This window comes from Coloeus monedula, assembly GCF_965178545.1.
Source record: "Coloeus monedula genome assembly, chromosome: 25".
In the NCBI taxonomy this organism is placed as follows: Eukaryota; Metazoa; Chordata; class Aves; order Passeriformes; family Corvidae; genus Coloeus; species Coloeus monedula.
Window position 1 is genome coordinate 201,338 of NC_138805.1, and position 22,602 is coordinate 223,939.

A 22,602-nucleotide genomic window follows, 5' to 3' on the forward strand; every position below is an offset into this window, starting at 1 on the left:
TTTTGTTCTCAATGGCAGGAAGGATCCCCCCATACTGTTCGCCTGCAAACAAAAGGAGACACCAACAGCAAGGCAGACACCCCTAATGGGAAGGTTTTGTTTGGAAGTGACCAGCTCCAAGGGGGGAATAGAGGTGTTGGAGAAAAGCTGAGACCACTGCAGGGCTCTCAGAGACTTACCAAGGCCATCCATACACCCACCCCCAGCCAGCTGAAACCATAATTTTGCTTCAAGGGTCTTTCTCCCACCTGAGCCCCCTGCCCAGCAAATATCCCACCTCCCAGGACCACCACACCCCTGGATCACATGCCTAACTCAGCTTCTGATGAAAAACAAGCAGGAGAGCAGCTACCCTCCATCATTTCTGTCCACTGGACACCCACCCTTCCCTGGGCAGATTTGTCTGCGTTAAATCACACACAGTCCCACCCCTCAGATATTTGATCCACAGCCCAAACCATTTTGAAGCCTTAGCCTGCAGCATTGTGTTCAAGAGATCCACAGAGGAGGTGTGTTAAAGCACTTTATTGGTGATCACAGATACCCTGTACATTCAGTTGTGTACAAAACCCTCTCCATTAACACCAGAGTGAACGACAGCCACCAGGAGCTTTGAACGCTGGCTTGGCTCCCTTCTGAGGAAGCAGAAGGGAAAATAATTAAAAAAAAATAGTCAGATTTGCCACACCAGTTGGACCCCACCAGCAAATGAGTACTGCAGTCTGCAGCCTGGGCTGCAGCTCAGAGCATTAAAAACTTGTGGCTACCAAAGGGATGCACAAAGAAAGGCTTTGCATCCCCTGCCACGCTCTGCTCAGGGTCCTGCCTCCTACTTCTGAAGCTCCACTGCCAAGTGCTGCTGTAGTTTATCAAGACTAATTAAAAACCTCATGTCAAGTGCTCTAAAACAGCAGGGAAGAGATTTCCATGCCCGCCATAGCCTCATTTGTCATCTGAGCTGCCCTCCGGCAGCAAGGCACCACTGGAGCTCTTCTTCCCTCTGTGAAGGCACAAGCCACAGTCCAGCTCCACGTCGATGTCCCCAAATTTCAGCTGGCAGGACTCATTGCAGCTGCAGGAGAGACAGTGACACTGGTCAGGGATTTGTGGGTAGTGAGAGCCACTGGCTCACCCCACCCTGCTTGGAAAGGCTGCTCTGTGGTGGCATGGAGCCCACCCTTTCCAGCCAAGCCATGCTTGGATATGCAGAGACACCCACACTCCTTGTCCCATGACACACTGGTGCATGGATTTCCCACCCCAGTGTTGGGTCTAAGCATTGCTCTTGGCCACCCCAGCCCACGCCCTGTACCAGGACCCCTCATACCAGCGGGTCATGGCAGCGTTGGTGGCCATCACCACGAGAGCACCCACGTAGTGCCAGCAGAAGCACATGGTGAGGAACAAGAGGTTGCTGGGGTCACTCTGATCCCAGCCTGGTCCTCCCCATGGAGGGGACAGCACAAACCCAATCTGGTCACAGATGAAAAAGAAGTCAGGCTTTAGCACATCCCTCCTGTTTTCAGCCCACCTCCTGCAGCTGACTGTGGACTAGAGGCACTATAACCCCAAGTAACACCTGGGGCACTGCCCTTGGCTTCCCCAAGCACCCTTGCCCCCTCAGACTGACACAAGGGTGTCAGGAGGAGGTGGATTCTCTTCAGACAATCCTTAGGGCTTGCAGTGCAGCATCCTGAAGAAAGATGACGTCCCAAAGGTGACATTGCCAGTCTGTACATTTCCCCCTAGACCAAAAGCTGGGTGATTATGTGAGAGATTTCCAGATGTTTCCAGTTACTTGGAACAAACAGAGGAAGAAAATGGACCTAATGAAATTTAAAAAAAATTCATGATTGTGGTTTCCTTCCCTTGGGAGCTCCGATTTCCACTTTCCATTCATTTCCAGGTCTGTCCATGCTGCTACACTACACATGCACTTCTTCACAATGGCAGCTCTGGCACTGAGCCTCATTTCCTCTTCTTATTTACAAAGATATTTGAACAGCCTACAAGTTTAACCCCAACAGATGTGCCTAAAAGGGCAGAGCAGCCCCACTCCCCTTGCCTTCCTGGGTGGAAAGCTCTGAGGAGAACGCTGGATACACACTGACCTGCCAAAGCCAAGAGCCCTGGAGAAGGAAGGAGCTGGTCCTGAAGGTCTCCAGGATGATATAGTCTCGGAGGAACACCTCTAGGAGGGCACAGAAGACTCCAGCAAAGATAGCCATGGCCAGCAGGGAGTGGAGGTGGTGGTCCAGCACAGCATTGCTGTAGTCACGGAAACAGAAGAGCAAACCTGCCAAGATCCACCCTGTGTTAGCAAAGGACACTCTGGGATTTTTCTCTTAAAAGATCATCTGAAAACTCAGACTATGCTCCAGGCCTTGCCACGATCTACCTTGGGGGGAAGAACCAGAGAGCCACCAGCTGCGGTCACCACCTTCCCTCTGCAATGACCAGGCAGCCCCAGCACCGGCTCTGCCCTGCCCCGAGGAACCCCTGTGCCTACGGAGCTCCCTGTGCCCCAGCCAGGGCTGCAGGAGGAGCACAGGGATGTGCACCTTGAGCTCAAAAGATGGTGGGGAGCTTTGTCTCAGGGTCTGTCCCTCTACATCCAACCAAGATGGGGAGATGACACCTTTTTGTAACTCCAGAGTGAGCAAGTTGCTGGCCACCAGGAGAAGCACAGATCCCTCAAGCATCCCCTGTGGCATCCAGCTATGGCTGAATCCATATTTAGGAGGAGCAAGGAGGGGGTGACAGTGTCACACAGCCAGTGCCATCGTGCATCCACACACCCTCCAGCTCTGCCTTTGGGGCTCCTAGACTGCCCAGGAGCCGTCACACCCATGAGCACAGCAGCAATTCCTTATTCTGTGTCCCCTCCTCCCCCAGCACAAGGTGCAATTCACCTTCCACGAGCAGAGCCAGGGACAGCGAGAGCCGGTCCAAGCCCAGTGGCAGCTTGAGCGGGGAGTGTGAGATCAGGTCTGTGATGCCAGAGAGGAGGAAGAACAGGTAGACGGTGGAGTAGTGCCAGGGGGTGAGGTCAGTCCAGCTGTGCGTCTTGGGGCTGTACAGCTGCAGGTGGGGGCCCGTGGGGACAAACTGCTCCACCAGTATCCCTGGGCAAAGAGAGAAAAAGTCACTTTTCCTTATACACGGGGAAATGACAAATCTGAGGGAGTGTTCCTTTGCAGGGATGAAGCCATAGTGGTGTTTGCCCAGGAGAACAACAGCAAGGTCCCGTCCCAGGGCGTGCCACAAGCATGTCCCCAAGCCCTACTGTGCCAGAGGTTTCCCACTTCAAACAGCCCCAGCGTTGTGGGGAGAGTGGCTGCTGTGTTAGTAGATATTGGGGCAGGGACTCATCATTGTAATCTCTTACCTACTAGAGCAAAGAAAGCTTTGACTGCCCCTTCGAAGAGCTCTGCGCGCCCGTGGCCCCGCTGGCCCTCGGCGTCACCTCTCCTTCTGAGGTACTTCAGGGGGTACCGCACTGACCACCACAGGCCAAAGGCGAAGAAGAAAGTGCCCCGGAGGGCACTGCCCAGAAAACTTGTTGGCATCGGGCTTGTTCTCCGGACCTGCAAGGACAAACAGCGCCTGATGGCCAACCTAAAGCATCCCCAAGGGAGTTGTTGGGCTGCTCAGCATCCCCAGGGATCCACATCCTGACAGAGCAGGTGCACATGGCTCAGCTCAAACAGGGAGTACCAGAGATGGATATCAGCACGGGGAAGCTGCCACTGTGCACCACTGTGTGTATTTGTATTCCTGTGGCTGCACATAAAATCATCAGGACTTCGTGCCACACAACAGTACATTAGTGCCCAAGAATGCGTAACAGCTATTAGGAGAAGAAACACAACAAAGTTTTTGCCAATAAAAGCAACATGACAGTTATTTCCTTAGACCATGAACTTGCTCCAAATGAGGCAATTACCAGGGTGTGAATTCAGTGCTGGATTAGGACCTCCAGCCAGTGAAGGCTTTTCTGGGTTGTGCAGGAGGAGGCAACCCAGGAACCACTACCACTTGGAAAAAGAGCCTCATGCATATTCCTCACAACCTTTGTGTGGCACACAAGTGGTGATTTGACACAAGAGATAAAAGCCTTGACTAAATCAGATCAATGCCAGAGTACCAACCAAGAAGGATGGAGATGAGCAAAGGTACACCAAATTTATATCCTGCGAAGTACTTCAGCCCATACCAAAATTCCTGAGAAAAATCCCAGTGTAGCAAGCACAGAAAGGAATAAATAATGATCTAAGAGTTTCTAGCATTGTTTTACCTTGGGATGGTCTTGTTCCCTCCAGAAAGACCTCTCTCCTTGCTCTCTGTAAGCTTCTACCAGCTAAGGAGGACTCACTTTTCTCCTCCTCATGGGCTTTCCAGTCCTTTTCTGCAGCTCAGATGTGCATAGAGGAAGGCATTACTCATCCCAAAGCTTCCACACCGACCTGCCCTTGCATCACAAATCACATCCTCGTTGTGTTTATAAATACCAAAGCAAATTACAGAGGCTGGATGAACAACTCCAGCACGTTCTCCGAGTCCTCCCACACTAGAAAGTAATTAGGCACTGCAAAACAAGGGTAGGATGCGGTGTGGCAAGTGCCTGAGGTGAGGGAGAGATCTGCAAGACGTTCCAGGTTGGGTTTTGGCTGCAGAGCCGGCATGGGTCAGACTGGCTCAGCTCCGTGTGGTAAACACAGGACTGGAATGTAGAAACCATTGTCATCCTTTGCATCTCTGGGACACAGGCAATCTGGGAAAGGCTCAAATCTGTGCTAAGGCTTCCTTTCAGGATGGAAGTTACTAAACAGCCTTTCAGGTAGGTGAGAAATGACCCACCCAGGAGCTGGGGATCAGGGATGGCTCTCTGCTCTATTTTGGGTGCCTACATTAGGGTGAGATGGCTGATTCCCCAGGAGAACCCACGTCTTTCCTGATTATAGCCTGGACATCCCAGCCAGGACACTTATTTTCCCTGCACAGACATCTACATCCGAAGTGACTAACAACAAAGCCCATTTAAGCACATATATAACCAAATTTTACCATTGATATATAACCAAATTTTACTGCGTGATATATAACCAAATTTTACCATTGTCCTACTTGTGACTGCAAGGGCAACAGCCTGAAGCTGGAGTGCACCCTGATCGAGAGGCATGTCAGGAACATTAATTTGACATGATTAACTGGTGGAGAGAAGGAGAGCAGAGACATCCCAGAGCCCAGAAACGACAAACGTGTCCCACCTGCAGCTCCAGAGGCTGCTCCAAGCCATGCCAGCATCCGGGATTAACCCGGGGATCTGTCGCCCCACACCCACCTGCCATTCCCCCTTCACCTGAGTTACCAGCAGACCCAATCTGCTGTTTCAGAGCTGGAATCTCCTACCCTGACCATCCCCCCCCCCCCAGCAGAGCAGCCTTGCTCTTCCTTGCAGCGCCAGGGACCCTTTTGCTTTGCAACCCCTCAGCAGCCCAATCCAGCAAGGCTCTGGGGAGTTGTCATGAGTCTCCTTTGCTTCCCGGCAACTGGAAACAGCCCTTCAGCAGCCACCATGGATCCCAGAATGGTTTGGGCTGGAACGGACCTTAAAGCTCATCTCATTCTGACTCCTTGCTGTGGGCAGGGACATGTTCCACTGGATCAGGTTGCTCCAAGCCCCGTCCAACATGGCTTTGAACAATTCCAGGAATCCTGCCATGTCCTGGGGCATCTCTCTTGTAGCAGAGATGACCCAAACCACCATCAGACAAGCAGAAGCTTGCATGTAACTCACTAACTAAAAAAAACCCCAAAAAACAAAACAACCCTCCTTCTTTTATGAAACAGCCACTATTCTGCAGCAAAACCAGACGTTTCCAAGCAACAGTCCATTTGCACAGCTCACGTATTTGAGGCACAGGAAAACAACCCCCCACATTCACAGAGCCCCTCGACCAGCCCAACGAGCCCAGCCCTGACACCCTGACCACACTGGCTTCCCCCACTCCAGCTTTGGAGCCCACGCTCCCCCATGAAAGCTCATTTAGCTCCAAGTAAGTGGCAGCCAGGAAAGAGCAGAGACACCAGGTTATTTATTCCTCCTGGGAGCTGCTCTGTCTGTCAGAGCACTTGAAATATGGCTGCAGTCAGAAGTTATTACCTGAGCTGCCTTTCTCCTTCCACAGCTTCCAGGCTGTGAAGCTCCTGCTTAATCGCCATAGGGGAGCTGCCTGCTGTCCTGACAGAGCCTTGCCTGACTGCTTGCAGCCTCCTCAGGCTTGGCTTGGGAAGGACAGCACTCCTGCCCCGCTCCCAGGCTCTCCCCTGGAGCCATTGCAGCTCCAGACCCATCACCATCCATGATTTTGACCTCACTTGCTCTCATGGGGGGATTGCTGCTGTCCCTCCGGACACACCAGCGTTCCATACAAGCACCCATGGGTGCAACCATCAGCATTCCAGGACAGCCAACTTGTGTGCAGAGGGCAAGCTCAGCACCTGGCCACAGGCATTTGGAGGGTCTTCTCTTTGTGAATCCTCCTTCGCCCTTGAAAACTTCCAGGGATGGGGCAGCCACAGCTGTTCTGGGCACCCTGTGCCAGGGCCTCACCACCCTCACAGGGAAGAATTTCCTCCTAATATCCCATGTAACCCTTCCCTCTGGCAGTGGGAAGCCATTCCCCCTTGTCCTGACACTCCAGGAGTCCCTCTCCAGCTCTCTTGGGGCTCCTCTAGGCACTGGAAGGGGCTCTGAGGGCTCCCCAGAGCCTTCTCCTCTCCAGGCTGAACAACTCCCATCCTCTGCTATGATGTGGCTCCAAATCACAATAACCCCCCCTAAGAAAGGGCTAAAGCCAGAGATTTCTGGCACCATCAGCACCACTTCCACCGGCCTCACCCACAGCTGTCATCATGCTGAACCTTTGTCTCTCAGAGAGGTTCTCCCCACGTGCCTTCTTCCCAAGTTCCCACAGCTGTGTCCATTCCATGGCACAGCTGCTCACCAGTGTGTGGATGGAAGAATTTACCTGTGACTCCTGCCGGTCCTTCTCCCTCTCCAGATGTGCCAGCAAGGAGGTTATTACTCAGAAGAGGCAGATAAAGGGAGAAGCCACCATGGGGAGGTGCCCCTCAGACAGGATGTTTGGAGCTGAACATCCTGAGGGCCAGTTCGAAGCACCCTGAGTCAACCACCTTTCACAACCTGGGCCACCTCCCGTCTGCTATTAAAAAAATGGCAACAGCTCTTCTGGAGTTTGCCACAAAAATCAGCATAAGCAGCCAATTTCTGTTCCCATGGCAACCACGTATATTCAGTTGTTACAGTGGGGCTGGGGGTGACTGGGGAAAGAGCCAAGAAGAGGTAAGGCGGCAGTGAGGTCTGACAGGGCTCTGCTGGAAGCCTCTGAGCTGGGTTGCCAGGGACACGATAACCATTTTAGGGGGTCCAATCTTATAAAAGTTGCCTGAGGGCAGGAGATTTTGAGCCAGAAGCTCGCAAAGCAGAGCGAAGTCTTTGTGAGCTCCACCTCCCAGCCCACAGCAGCTGAGAAGTGGGGGGCCATGGCCCTCTCTCCCCCAAAAGATGGGCAGGCAAGACACAGCAGCCTGTTTCCACTCATTTTTTCCTCTCTAAAGCACAACGCTGCCCTTCACCAAGCAACCACAGACAGAAGCCACCTCGAAGCTGCTGCCCATCCTGCTGATGGCTGCAAAGATGAACAATGCAAGTGCTTCAGGCAAATAAATACCTCAGGCCACCTGAGGGTCCCCATGTCCTTCCACAGCACTGAGCTGATGGTGCAGAAACACCCAGCATCACCCCAGAGCACTGCCCAGGCCCCTGACCCCAGGGCAGCCACATTCCCAATCCAGCAGTTCTCCTAGGAAGTTGTGTATTTATCTCACTCGTGCTGCCAAACCCACCCTGAGCAAGCCTGCAGGACCAGCCCTGCCTGGAGCCACACGTGTGAGCCAAGGCTGGAGCAGCACTGGAAGCAAAGCAGCCTCCCCAGGGTGATGGGCTGTCGTCCAGCACAGCCAGAAAAGCCACCAAGCCATAGCCAGGAGCCTTTTATTCCCATTATCTTCATATCAAGTGGGAGGAAGGGAGGAAAACAAGAGGCTGTGCTGTACATCCAGCACTGCTCACTTCCAACGGTGCCTGAGAAGCAGGATGAGTGGAACAGGGATGAGCACACCTGCAAAAGGGTCCTGAGGAGCCCACAGTAGCAAAGGGGCTTCCACTATGCAGTTTCACCCAAGCTTAAGCTTAGGAAATTGGTACAATATTAGATCCAAGCATAGGGAGAAATACAACCCTCACAGGAGTTCTTCCTTACACACCCAACCCTGAAAATAATGAGGACAAAACCCTTACCTTTCTTGCTGGAAAAAAAGAAGCAGCACCATCTGCCAAAGGGGACTTCTTCCAGCACAGTTTTCCTTTCTGCAACCACCCACCCCTACAAACCACTACCCCAAAGGGCAAGAAACTGCTTCCCAAACAAGAGGAGCCAAGCCCTTGGCGAAAGTGGGGAAAAATGAGGTGGGAGTGCAGCAGCTGGAGAGTGATGGGAGGAAACGGGGCCCAGCTGGAAAGTATCTACTCAGAGGATCAATGTACTTTTTTCCGTAAAGGGCCAGCAAAGAGTAAAGGCCAGAGACAAAGCTTCTATGAAAAGGGCAACTTAAGTTACAGACAGTGAAAGAAGTTTTCAGTGCCTTAAATAGTTTAGAAAAAGGGGTTTCTTTTGAACCATCCCCATGGGGAAAATGGGGATTTAACTCTGATGGGTGGTTGGGAACAACCCAGTGAGGGGGACCCAGGAAAAGATGGCAAATGCCCCCAAATCTCCTAGCAGGTCACTGACACTCCATGCATGGTAAAATCACTGTGGGCACAAATGGATGCAATTCCATTGAAATTCCTTAGGGAATATACCTATTCTTACTCCCAGGAAAAGTCTGGGGGTGGCAGAGCTGTGTCCGACGCTCTCCAGCTCCTCTAATGTCCTCAAGCTAAACCCTGAACTGAATTGGATTTCTTTTTCTTTTTCTTTTTCTTTTTCTTTTTCTTTTTCTTTTTCTTTTTCTTTTTCTTTTTCTTTTTCTTTTTCTTTTTCTTTTTTTTTTCTTTTTTCTCAGCTGTAACTGCAACATCTTTGCCCTGAAGGTTCATCATCAGCCTCAGTGCTAATGAAAAAATGTGGTAATGTTTGTCTCCTTCCTGGGGGTGGTGGGAGGCACAATCTAATTAAAGGTTTGCCAGCAGTTCGAGTGTTGCAGATGGATGGTTGTTTGGGAAGTGCAAAGTATTATTACTATTATTATGATGAATGCTAACACCAGCTTTCGTAAACAGGCAACAGGAGGTAAAGCAGGTGGTAAAAGCAGAGGCAGGGCTTGTTCTGCTGCTACACCTTCATTTCAGCCTCACGCAGAAGTGGCTGTGAGGGCTGGCAGCGGGAGATCCTATCCCTGCCCCAGGAATGAGTGGCTTGTGGACGGGCTGTGCTGGCTCCTGATGAAGGGTTTGTCTTTCCAGCTGCAGGAAGTGCAGCTGCCAGGACCTTTGGCTGCTCTGGGGGTGTTGTCTGGGCTCCTTTGTAAGAAAAGGGGAGGATCAGCAGCTCCTTCCGGCCGAGGATGAGCAGGACGCCTGAGTGACAAAATCGAACATCAGGCTACAATTACACAAGGACAAAACATCCCTGAGACACCACCCAGGGCATCCTGGTCTTTTTAAAATCAGTGTGGATGTGGATACAAACACAGCCCCAGCCCACTCCAGCTGCATGGCCAATGGGCCCAGTGCAGAGACACTTGAACTCAATTTATAGAATCATAGAATAGTTTAGGTTGGAAAAAACCTTCAAGATCATCAAGTCCAAACATTATATGCTGAAAAAACATGATCCAGAGCATCTGTTTGATGTTAATGTTGTGTTAAAAGCAAGTCTTCATCTAGACCTGTCCTAAAATATCCATCACGCAAGAAATAAATGTGAGGATGGCTTATGTTTGCACCTCTGTATAATAAACCATCTCTGTACCACTGGTCCAGACACCTTCATACCTTTTTTTGGTACCTAAACTATTTACAAACTGGTTTTAGTTAAAATAAAAATGATTAATTCTCACGCAGAAATGAACCCCAACTGTATTTCCTTCCTTAATCACAGGCTGGATCTCTCCTCCTTTGCTGACCTTCATACCTTGGAAAAGAACGTGCTCCAGAGCTGGAAAACAAATTAGTGAGTGCTCTGCTGACAGGCCTAGAATGTCTGTAGGAGCAGGGAGTTAATGAGGCAAACAGAAACTATTCCAGACTCTGGGTGCTGTGGAGGGAAAAGGTGTTTTGTGGCCATACAGTGACAGGGGCCAAAGAAAGGAGGGGGGAAAGGAGACAGCAACTTGATTAAGAGCTGTGAAGAGTTAAATAAACACTATCCCACTTCCAAAAGCAAGGAGTGCTTTTAAAAACCAAAGTCAGCTCTCATTTGTGTGCCCCGGAGTGGAAAAAACCTCCGGCTTTTGGGGGTGGGAAGGAGGAAGATGACTGCATCCAGCTTGGATCCGTTCCTGGTCCAGCTGCAGCTGCTGCCCTCCCCTGGCTGTTCAGTGAAAATAGGGATGCTTGGGCTGTTTCCTAAAAGCAAATAATTCAGAGAAGACCAGAAATAATTCAGACCATCACAAAAGGCCTTTTTGCTCTTCAATGAGCCCATCCCTGTCCTGCAGCATTCCCGATAGCTCGGTTTGTGCCCTTCCTCCCGGGGGGCTCTCTGCCATTAGCATGTGGCATCTGCAGGATGGGTCGTGTCTCCCCACAGCAGCCAGAGGAATTCGTGGTGTTTGGAAAAACTGTTCTGCCTCGGCAGAAAAAAAAAATATCTACAAAATACTCCTCATGTTCAGTGGTTACGACTCATGAGACCTAATCATGAGTTTATGGGATGGATGTACTGAGATGCAGCTCTGCTGCTTTATTCTCATCACGCCCAGTCTGTTTGCACCTCCCAGTATCCAGCCCTGCAAAATAAACTGGCTTAGCAGTGGATGTACAGGAAAGCTGGCATCAAGGGGAGCTAGTTAGTCTTCGTTAACAGGCAGTACAATCCAGGCTGTAGTCTCTGCAGTCCGTGACAGGCTCTTTGCACAAGGGAAAAGGGGTTAAAAGACAAACTTTGATTTCCCTTGGACCTGCCAGGAGCTGCTTTTCTGTGCAGTCATGAACATGAGCACAAAAATCTCCTGCCATCCATCCCCCACTACACAGAAGGGAGAAGATCTCAGTGCAGAGCGTCCTTTCAGCCCTGGGGTTTGAGACATGTACAATTGCAATTTACTTCGTGCTGGTGGTTATTTTATTTATTTATATATATATATATATATATAAAAATACAATTTTTTTTTAATCCCCTTACAACTAGCATATTTTCCTTCTGTCTAGGAGGTGACATTTCCAGTCACTTTTTGCAAGAAATTAGCTAGCAAAGGCAGCCTAAAAACAAACCATGTGCTTGTTTCATCTTGCTTTCCAAGCTGAGGGGGTTTATTTTCAATGGAAAACTGGGACATTTCATGAATCCCTGCTGCTTAGCTATGTATCTCACAGTCCTTCAGGCTTTGCAGGTCTGAGGGATGGATTTTTCTAAGCTATTATTACACACTCTATAATTTATCAGTCTTAAATTTAAGGATATCAGCTCAGCAAAGATTTTTATTTCACATTTATTCACTCTCTTAGTCTTTAAGTGAATATGAAAATGATTAACAAAACCCCTCTTTAGTTCAAAACTTCAGTAATAATATTATATTGTGTGCAACCAAGCCCTGGTACTGCAAAAATTGCCATAATCTCACATTTAGCACTCTCTTACTCCTTCTCCTTGGGGTGATGCCTTGCTCCAGAGATGCATGACCTCAGCCTGGAGATTTCCCTGACTTCAGTCACAGCAGGTCAAAGCCTCGAGGCTCTTGGAAAAGTCAGCTGGCCAAAGGATGCCCTCCATCCCTATGGGAACACACAGGGGAGCCCATAGGATGAAGCAATCCTGTCATGTTGAATTTCCATGCTTTCTTTTGCTGCTAAAAATCACTTCAAGCTGTGCCTGTGTCCGAGCCAGAGATACTCAGGTATGGATGGAGGGCAGCCACCCCTGCGTGCTCAGCCTTCCTCCCAGCAGCACCGTGGGGCACTTCTCACTCTTCCAAAACATAAATATTTCATTAGATTTCTTTCTTCTGGAAAAAGGACTGTTCATGTGTTTGGAGCAGGAGTTTGCACCCTCTTCACTCTTCATCAGAGCCATTCAAGAAGGCAGCTTGGGAGCTGCTGTCACAGTTCTGCTGCCGGACCCCCAGGCTGATGTAGGGCTCTCCACTGCCTCTTCTGAACCTATGGAGACAGCTGTAACACAGGAGCAATAAATCATCATTAGAAAAATCCCCAACCTAATGCCACTCACCAGAACCCTCATTCTAGAGGTCCTAAAATGCTGTTGATGGGGAATTGAGTGGTTTTTGTTCTGCAGAAAATCTATTTGATGGCATGGACTGAACTCTCCATTCTGTAGCTCACACAGCATCCCTTAGAGCATCCCTAAAAGTGGGATAATCCTCCCACCCCCTTGGAAAAGCCAAACTGGGGGCTGGTAATGTTTTAGGTTTTGTACCTCTAATAATTCAGTGACCCTCAACTGCTTTGAAGTCCTTGTGAGGCAGGGGACAAAGTGTCAGGGGGTCCTGGTAACGCTTTGATGTCTCCATCAAATTGAAGTTTGACTTCAGCACTCAGTGCAGAGGAAAACAAGCAGTGTGACTTCCAGGAGTACCCCTAGGGACTCACTTGTTTGACTTCTCCCCATTTAATGCCCGTGTCTCTCACTGACACTGTTTTGCATTCTGTGCACTCAGCAAATACTGTGCCCTGAAACCTGCAGTAGTCCGGGACTGCTTATTCCGCTGTGACTTTGCACTGCAGGAAGGGCTGGGCTACATCTGTGTCTCACTGCAGACACCCCGCCCTGCCTGCCCACCCCAGCCCTGCCCCAGTTCCTGTCCCAGCCCCCGTCCCAGCCGTACCAGTAAGTGAGGGCGTAGTTTACAGCCAGGATGGCCACAGCAGCTGCCCAGTGCCAGAAGAAGCACATTGTGAGGAACATGATGTTGCTGTGGTCATTCTCATCCCACATTGGACCTCCCCATGGCTGGAACAGCACAACACCGATCTGGGTGGAACAAGAAGTTTATTAGTTGGGAAAAAAATTATAGAATCCCAGAATGGTTTAAACCACCTGTGCCAGAGAGTCACCACCCTCACAGTGAATTACCTTTATTCATGTTGTAACCAAGGAACTTGAGCCCTGACCAGGACAGAGGTTTTTGCTGAGAGAGTGAAGTCCATCCTTGCAATGAGAGGCCACACAAAGCCAATCTGTGCCCAAGATACCTCTTTTTCTGTTCAATATCCAGATACAATTGTCCCTCAGCATTCCAAACTCTGAGCATTCTTTAAAAACTCCAGATTTAGTATTTTACAAGCTCAGCCCAGTTTTTAACCTCTGAATAAAGGCTGGTTTGAGCTAGTGCAGCCTTGAAAAAGAGAAGGGAAAGAGGTTTGGGTTTGGGGTGGGTTTTTTTGTTTGGTTTTTTGTTTGTTTTTGGTTGGTTGGTTGGTTTTTGTTTCCTTTTTTGTTAGTTTGGGATTTTCTTTGACAGCTTAGTTTTAAGAGCAATTATCTCCAACTGATTTCTTTGCTTCTCCAACTCCTACCAAAGCAAGCAGCTGGCTGTATTTTAACTCAGCTGTTTTATTGCTGGTGAGGTTTGTGTCTTTCCACTAAACCAGAGGGAGGGCTGCAGGGTGCATTAGACACATTAAGCAATTAGTACTTGGTCGTTAGATACTGCAAAATGTTGCTCACTTGCTTTCACTCTTCCCCCTGGAGGAGCAATAAGCCAAGACAAACAGCTCTTGCAGCAGGAGCAGCCATCAGAGATGACCTGTGATAAGTAAATTTTCATTCTGGGTTATGAGCTATTTATGAAGTGAGCCTGGCAAAATAATCCTTGGGAGATGTGTGATTGATACGTGATGTACGACTCCTTCTCCTCTTTTCCCTTTGCTTTGTTGCTCTGGGAAGGCAGAACTGACCTGCCAGAACCACGTTCCCTGGACGATGGTGATGCTGGCTCGGAACATCTCCAGAACAATGTTGTCACGCAGGAAAACCTCCAGCAGGGTGCTGCCAGCCCCGGCAAAGATGGTGATGAGCAGCAGGGAGTGGATGTGCTGGTCCAACATGGGGCGGTGAAGGACGTGGTAATAGAAGAGACAACCTGCCAAAGCACAAGCCCTGCTCAGAGCAGCATTCACAACAACAGCCATGGCCACTGAGCCGAGCAAATCACCTGTCTGGATGGCAAACTGAGACAGGCCACCACAAAAAGAAGGGACTCCACATAGAAACATCCCCTAGGCCTCCTGGCATCCCAACATCCTGGAAGGATGAGATGCCCAACCTTGGGGCAGGAGGATCTGAGCAATACAGGGACCAAGGACAGGGTAGTTTTCTTCCCATGTCTGTGCCATCACCTCTTCAGACAACCCCTCCCTTCTAGGCAGGCTTCTGCCATGTCCTTCTTTCTTATTGCTGAACTTCACCATTTTTTGGGAGCTGTAAATGATAGATTTCCTTACATGCCAAACTGTGCATGTGGAGCTGCCCCTGCTGCTGCTGCCTCAAAAACTGCTGTGATCAGGAAAGGGAAAGTAACAGGAGCTGTGCCTTCATTAAGGAGGTTTCCATATAAACATGACCTTCTTTTCCCATGGCAGGGGGTTGGAACTAGATGATCTTTAAGCTTCCTTCCAAGCCATGTCTTTCTATGAGTCTATGATCCAAGAGGGGTCTGGAATCCCGGCTGGCAACTTGCAAGGCAGCCTGAGGACAGAATGATATTCATGATGTGCTGAAGCCAGAATAAATCACTTCAAATTGCCACGTGCCACACAAGCAGATGAGGCTGATGCTGCCTGCAGTGCAATTAATGGCTCTCGGGGGGAACGTGGGGCAGGAGAACAGCCTGTGGATGGCAGAGGAATGCAGAGTCCACTGGCTGTTTGTCGTAACAAGGAACCTCATTCTGCTGCTTTGCCCCAGAGATCCCAAACCTGAATCTATCCGTGACTGTATTTCCCATCTCATTCCATCCCAGCCTGCCATAATACATCCCCTACAATGTGTCTTATCTCCAGAGGCATCTGGAGAAATATCTCAGCAAATTTTAGTCCTTCTCTGACTTGGTCCCCAATATCCCTCCCCAAATTAAGCCCCACCTTCTACCAACCTTCAACGAACACGGCCACGGCCAACATGAGGCGATCCAGACCCCGCGGCACCGCCTGGGAGATGTAGGTGAGGACATCCACCACCCCGGAGAGGCCATAGAAGAGGTACATGGTGGTGTGCTGCCAGTTCATCAGCTTCACCCAGTTGTGCCTCTCCCCGCTGTACAGGTACAAGTGGGGCCCATCTGGGACAAACTGCTCCGCCAGCATCCCTGCAGGACACCCAAGAGCATGGAGTTTCTGGGAGTTTATTTGCAGTGGTTGAGACCACTCCTTGCTGCTGGGGGTTCTGAAGCAGGAGCTGGTGAGTTTGCATTTGGGAGAAAAGACTGGATGGAAAAATCAGGCCTGTGTTTAATGGCAGCTCAGCTTTGGGAAGGGGTATGAGACTTGCTTTTCCACATCAAACTATACCAGGGATCAAGGCAAGATGGACATCAAGGATGCATCCAGGCTGCCCAGGCGAGTGCTGTACTTGGAAGTGTTCAAAAACATGTAGATGTGGTGTCAGGTTCATGGTTTAGTGGGGGGCCTGGCAGTGGTTAATGGTTGGACTTAATGATCTCATCATTCCAGCCTTAAAGATTCTCTGGTCCTTCCACATCTAGACCAGTTTCTCTGGAGTCAGGGCTCCTGTACCGTCATCACTGCGGGCTAGGTGAATACTGGCATAGCAAGTGAAATATAACCCTTACCTACTAGAGAAAAGAAGATTTTGATTCCTCCTTCAATGGCATCCACACGCTGGAAACAAGAAGTCCGGTAGGATTTCTTATTTACTTTCTGGCTGAGATACTGCAGTGGGTATTTCACAGACCACCAGAGCCCAAAGAGCAGGAAGAAGCTGCCTGGAAGTGCGTGGCCCTTAAAATTCGCCATCCTGTCAACCTTCTCTGACTACAAGGCAAAGAAAAACAATGTCATTATTCAATTTAGACAAGTTATTTGGCATAACACTGGAAAAAAAATAGGATTTCCCTTTCAGGGAGAACTGGAGAAGGCTTGACCAAGCACATGGGAATAGGAAGGAGCATTGGGAACACCTGGGACCTCTCTGAGGTCCTTGCCCCAAGATTAGGAAATGTCAAAAAAAGCTACAGTTGTTTCAAAAAGGCCCCAAATCTGCTGCAATTTCTGACACATCCCAGCCTGAACCTTTAATTCCAAGGATCCCTCCCAGCAGTAGGTTCTGCTTTTCTTGCTTTTCTGCAAGTATGAGCATAAGGACCTGCAGCAGACCAGGGCAGGGTGGGCTTTTGGGGACCAGGTAGGAGAGATAATACACAGGGAAAACAGGAATGTCTAGGGGTAAACACCAGTGTGTTTCTTTAGCTCCTTGAACAGCCACGGAAGTGGTGTGCAAAGTCCAAAATTTTTTAAAATCTCTGGAATTATTTCAGGCCATGGAAGAGGTAAAAAATACCCTGCATCTATTCCACAAAGCAAAGCATTTTGTTAAAAACATACCTTCAAAAATACCCCAAAAGCTGCCAGAAACAAAACATTGTGGGTTTGGGCAAACAAACCAACTCGTTCCCTGCATCCTGATCTGCTCACACTCCTTCCCTCTCCTGAGCATCCCTAAACCAGGATTTGCAGCAAGCTGCTGGAGCCTCTGTGCTGGAGTGCACACACGCACGGTTTGCAGGATGCTGGGGGACCCGTTTCCTGGGAGAATTACTGCAATTAGACCCAGCCAGCTCCTGTGTGCTGTTTGCTTAATTAGGTTGAGAACTGATCAGCTCTTTCATGTGGGCTCGACCATATGTTTGAGGGCTGCCTTGATGTGAAGTGGTGGCAGGCCGGGCAATTAGGAATGTTTTAATTGATAACAAAGGCTGTGCTGCTGGTGCCCAGGACTTCCTTCTCTGTTTAGTAATTTCCCTGTGCCAATCCACACTTAATGCTGGGCAGAAACCATCTCCCTTGTGGAGTGAATGCTCTCCCTCCACGTAGCAGGAGTTGCATGGTTTGGAGCTGGATCTGACCTCCCCATCCCAGGTGCCCTGATTATCCTGAAACCACCTTCCCCAGCAGCATTTTGGGCTTCAGTCCCCACTTGCTGAAAATATAAACCAAAAATGTTCTTATTCTGTTGTTGCACAAGGGATGATTTGCATGTGGGGTTAAACATGAGTTGTTGCTGTCAGCCTTGGAGAGAGGGAGTTGCTTCTTTGGCTTTATTAATATCTGATTTCAGGTTGGTTTGTCCAGGGACACCTTGTTTCACCCCTTGAAGTCCACGGCTTGTGCAGATACCATCTCCCAGAGGAATCTGTCCCCGAGCAGGAAAATCCACTGGGTTAGAACTAATCTCCTAAATCCCTGCAACCAACCTGCCTGATCTGAGCTGGTTTAACCAAACAGCTAATCCAGCAGCTCGAGCTAAGCAAACATTGGCTCCATGTGCAAACATCACCCCAGTACATGCAGCCACACGTGGCAGCGCATGGGGCCAATGTCCCTGCAGTGCCACCAGGCTGGTCTCCATTCCTGCCTTCACCAAGCATCTCTGAGCTGTCCCAGTGGGCTCATGAAGATGAGTTTAGGGGGGGTTTAATCCAAGAGTGGAAAAGCTGTGCATGGCAAGGGTATGGTAGGGGCTGGCAGCTTTGCAGGTCACTATTAGCACTGCAAGGTTCTGCCTTATTTCATGACTTAAAAGGAAAGATTTATTGACAGTGGGTGCATTGGGTAATTAAACAGAAAATCAGAGCAAGATGCTGTTTACCAGCAGGGCTGGCACAGTCCAGTGGGTTAATACAATCATCTCTGTAGTCCTTTGAAAGGGGCAATTGGGGAATGGGAGCATCCACCTGTTTCCCTGTGATTCAGGGAGCAGCATTCCCAAGCCATGGAGAGGGCTGAAAAATCTATATTTTCTGGGTGAGTAGAGAATCTCATCATAGACATGAAATGGGGATAGTGGCTTTAAATGGAAAGAGGGGAAATTTGGATTAGGTACAAGGAAGAATGGGATAACATCAGGGTAATAACTGGAAGCAGAACCAAACCCATCCAAGAATACCACAACAAGAAGGATTGCAGCCATATCATGCCATATTGATGCTATAATTATAACACAACCACAGCAATATACAGTCAAATATGTAACTGATGGCTGATATCAAGTGGAGCCTGCTGGTTTCCCACCTGAGGTCGATGCAGTCACACCGGGATGACCTGAAGATTATACTGACCAATCACAATAGAAAGATCAGCTAAATGGGGTATGCACAGCCACTTTACAGTGCTTATGTGATCTGGGCTGAGCTCAGGGGGTGATGGGGACTCTTTTGGGGTTCCTGGTCTCCATTCCTGCCTGACAGCAAGGAGCATATGGCACGTGACTGTCGCTGCTGTACCAACAGGGCGCAAAGAACGACACGGATTCAGGGTCAGGTTCAAAGTCCAGAGAATGGCTCTATTTAATGATATAATTCAGCTTTTATAGCTTTATTCGCAAGGGTGGCATAACACCATTGGGTGCTTGACCCTCCACCTCCCAGAGGGATTGGCTGAACAGCATATCACCCATTTTCAAAATATTTTTCCCAGTGTGGAAACAAAGTCACAAACAGCTTGTGCACCTGTGAGATAGTTTACAAAACACAGACCGCTTTCCCAGCTGGTTAGAGTGAGAAAGGAGACTTTCACAGGCGGCTGTAAAAATAGGAAAATTTCTCTGCCACCTTCTCTTAGCATCTACACGTGACCAGCAAAACTATTTCTCCTGCTTCTCTTCCTCCTCTGAAAGCATGCAATGGGTAAGCACAGGGGGGAAAACCAACCACAGTTATGTTTGTGCCCTGGGGCATACAGCTCTTGTTTATCCCTGTAGCTCCAAAGGAAGTGAGACATGCTCACAGCCAGCAGGGAAAAGAACAAGCTGAACGTCCAGTGGGTGCTGGTGTTGGTGGCCACAGCCACCATCCCAGGACATCCCTGCTGAGCCTGACTGTGTCCCTTCCCCCACCACCCAGCCTGCACGTTTGGCAACACCTCTGTGCCTCTGCTGGCTTGTCATTAGTGCTCTTTGCCCCCTGTTTATTATGGTGCTCTACGCTGTGTCTGCTTAATGATTTACTGTTTCATCTGCTCTTATCACCTCCCAGAGGAGCTGGTTTTTCTTGGTTTATAGCTAATGCACCCAACCACCTGGGGAGGCATCTGGAGGATGGTAAGGAGCCCAATTAGGCTTTCACCTCCTCCTCTCACACTACCCTGGCAGCCACAAATTCTATTTTCAGCTAAAACCTGGGACATTTTACTATTCCAAATGTCTCATTTGCTTTCCTGAGATTTTTTTGTTTCGTTTTTATTTTTCACGTCCACTGAGAATGTATCAGTCAGGGCATCACTTCAGTTTTCCCCAGCTTGGAAATTACAGTCTAAAGTTCACCAGTGGGAAGAGGTCACAGCCATCACCCCTACAATTAACTTTGCCCTTCAGCCTCTGTGAATCAGGCAGTTCAGACACACCAGAGCTGGTTTGCTCACCGTGGGACCTGTGCGTGACTCTCAGAGCATCTGTGGGTGACAGGGATGGTCCCCAGGGAATGGCTGACTCAGGGAAGAGGAGAAATGTCTTGGCTTGCAAAAAAACCACCCAGGCTAAGCTCAGGCTGAGCTGAGGAATGCCACTGAGATGTGTATCTGGAAATGAAGCTATTTCCAGCCTTCCAGAGGGGCTCTCATGTTGAATCTGCAACTGCAGGAGCACATCAAACCCAGACCTACAGACCAGCAGCAGCTGAGGTGCTGTGCTCAAAAAACCATCCTCAGTCAGCCCCTTCCCCATCCTGCATGTCCTCTGTGCATATCCCTGAATACAACACAACCACACAGCCCAGAGCCGGCACCTGATGGGGATGGCAGTGGTCTAGACACAGGGCTGAGATATCTCTGCCTCTGAGCACAGAGAGATGGTGGGAGACACCCAAAAGGTATCAGGAGAGGCATCACTGACAGTGACGAGCTCTCCTGTAGCCTGTGCTGCCTCACTCATTACCAGCATTGTCTTATTTGTCTGCAGAGGCACTTGTAATCACAGCAGCACTTCCATTAGCTCCTGCAGGAGCTGGATCCCTAATGCATTAATGTCAGGCTAAAACCCCACTCTGAACCCTTTCATCCCATTATTGTCAGGTTCTCTTTTCCCTCTGTCTCTGGCTGCACCAGGGAGTGTTAACAGTGACACTGAGCAATCATCTTCCTCATACTGGTGAGCTCAGCTGTGTCTGCAAAAGCAGGAAAGCAACTTTTCTGCCTCTAAAGGATCCTCAAGGGGTTTGGACTTAGGTTAAAAAATTATCATCATCATTGGAAACTAGGCTCAGTTGCCAGGAAGTATCTGAAGGACCATCAGGTACTGCAGGAGCTTGTACAGCAGCTACAGATAGAACACAAACCGAGATAATCCATCCTCCTGGAACGGGAAAGTTCAACTTGGAAGTTCAAACAGGGATGAAAGCTTTAAATTCAGGATACTGGACTAGAGGTCTATTTAATAGACACAATGGATCCACCTGGAAAGAGACACTGAGGGAGAGAGAGATGTAAAAGCTAGTGATGGAATTATACAGCTCTCTGCTTCCTCTTCCTTGTGCTGCCTCCTTTTGCCTCCTGTTTTATAAGCCCCTGGTTTGAATCCTCCGTCCCTGTCCTTGCTCTGAGCCCTACCATCAGGGAAGCAGCGAGAAACTACATCCCAGCAAAGAGAGCTGAGAAATAAAATAAATTAGCCAAAGCCTAATTACAGAGGCTCAGAACGGGCACTAGACCAGGTTGCTCCAAGCCCCGTCCAACCTGGCCTTGAACTCTTCCAGGGGTGGGAAAGCCACAACTTTGCTGGATTCCACAACTTCCATGGGCATTTTCCAAAAAGGAGAAGAACGTTTGTCCTCAAATCGTCCCAATAGCCCCAGAATGTGATACAGGTTAAGCACTGTGTGTCTTCAACACCCCTCAAGGAAAACTATCCAAGACAAAGAATTAAAACCAATTTCATTGCAATATATACCCAAAAACCCACATAACCCTCAGCCTGCTGAGTATCACAGCTTGTTCCTGGGTACCACAGAGCTGTGGTCCCCAACATCCCCCTCCTGGAGCACCTGGAGCCTTGGCCATCGCACCCTGCACTGCCAAGGTGAGGGGTCAGTAGTTTTTAATGACAAGCTGGTAGGAAGAATGGAAGAAAGAAGGAAAAAAACCTTCCCCTGCAGCAAAGGTGGCAGCAAAGGATGTGGCACGAGATGAGCTTTAAGGTCCCTTCCAACCCAAACCATTCTGGGATTCTATGATTCCAGTCTCTGCAGCTTTAGGCACTAGAAGTGACTTTTCCAGGCATTTCTGTGGGCAGAGGAAGGTGGGGAGGGAGTTTTTGGTTCAGTGCACGCAGCAGTAATTTTGGTTTAGCTGTGAGGTAGAGGGTTTGCATTTAATTTGGCTGGGAGTGGAGCAGGGAGCCAGCAAGGGCTCTTGCAGAGTGGCCAGGGGGTTTTGGGGCCCTGCTGCCCCCAGGCTGCCCTGCTCTCACCTCTGCCTGCTTTTGGGCCCCACATATCTTGTTTATTTTCAACTTCCTCCTTAGAAAAAGTTGCTGTGGGTTTGCTGGGCTGTCCCATCGCCTCCCAGCCAGGCAGGGACAGCAGCCAAGCCCCCTGAGCCCCTCCAGGGGGACCCCAGAGCAGGGGGACACCCCGGTGGGCTGAGGACACTTAAATCTCTCCCAGATTTGCTTTCCTAAGGGGAGCTTCCCTCCCTATGGAGTTTGGACGCCAAATTGAGGGGTCCCTAAAGGGCAGGCAGGGGGTTCCTTCCCATCCCATGGTGTGGGGTGGCCTCCTCCCTCCCTTCCCAGCAGAACCCCCTTCCCTTGCCAGCCCTGGCAGCAGAGCCTTACCTGTGCTGGTGATCCCGGTGCTGCACCTGCTCCCAGGTGATCTGTGCTCCTCCCCTGCCTGTGGCACCTGCCTCCCCAGCCTCCTCCCTGCCTCCCGAACCGCAGCTGGGAGGGAAAGGTGACCCCAGACACAGAAATCCCCACTCCTGGGCACACCAGGTGCTTTAATTTGCACTTTTCTCCCACAAAAGTCATCCGTGATTTGCTGAATTCTGGCTGTCTCAAGGCTTTTCCCCCCCTAAATCTTCATTTTCTCGGATTTTGTGCAATGATTACATTTCCTTCTATCAGAGTTCCCCATTACCCTCCTCATGCAGGGTGGGACACAAGG

General features: G+C 49.7%; 2 protein-coding genes across 2 annotated transcripts; both read right to left on the bottom strand.

Moving 5' to 3' along the window:
- Positions 1–942: 942 nt before the first annotated feature.
- On the bottom strand, positions 943–3,569 carry LOC309582070 (transmembrane protein 45B-like; the record flags this gene model as incomplete). The annotated part of the gene is made up of 5 exons (XM_082297064.1): positions 943–1,072; positions 1,328–1,473; positions 2,112–2,296; positions 2,913–3,125; positions 3,389–3,569. The coding sequence occupies 5 exons, from the start codon at positions 3,567–3,569 to the stop codon at positions 943–945; spliced, it is 855 nt and encodes a 284-aa protein (XP_082153190.1).
- Positions 3,570–12,303: 8,734 nt separating this feature from the next.
- Positions 12,304–16,243, bottom strand: LOC309582071 (transmembrane protein 45B-like; the record flags this gene model as incomplete). The annotated part of the gene is made up of 5 exons (XM_082297065.1): positions 12,304–12,421; positions 13,096–13,241; positions 14,168–14,352; positions 15,364–15,576; positions 16,060–16,243. 5 exons carry the CDS (start codon positions 16,241–16,243, stop codon positions 12,304–12,306), a joined length of 846 nt encoding a protein of 281 aa, XP_082153191.1.
- Positions 16,244–22,602: the final 6,359 nt, after the last annotated feature.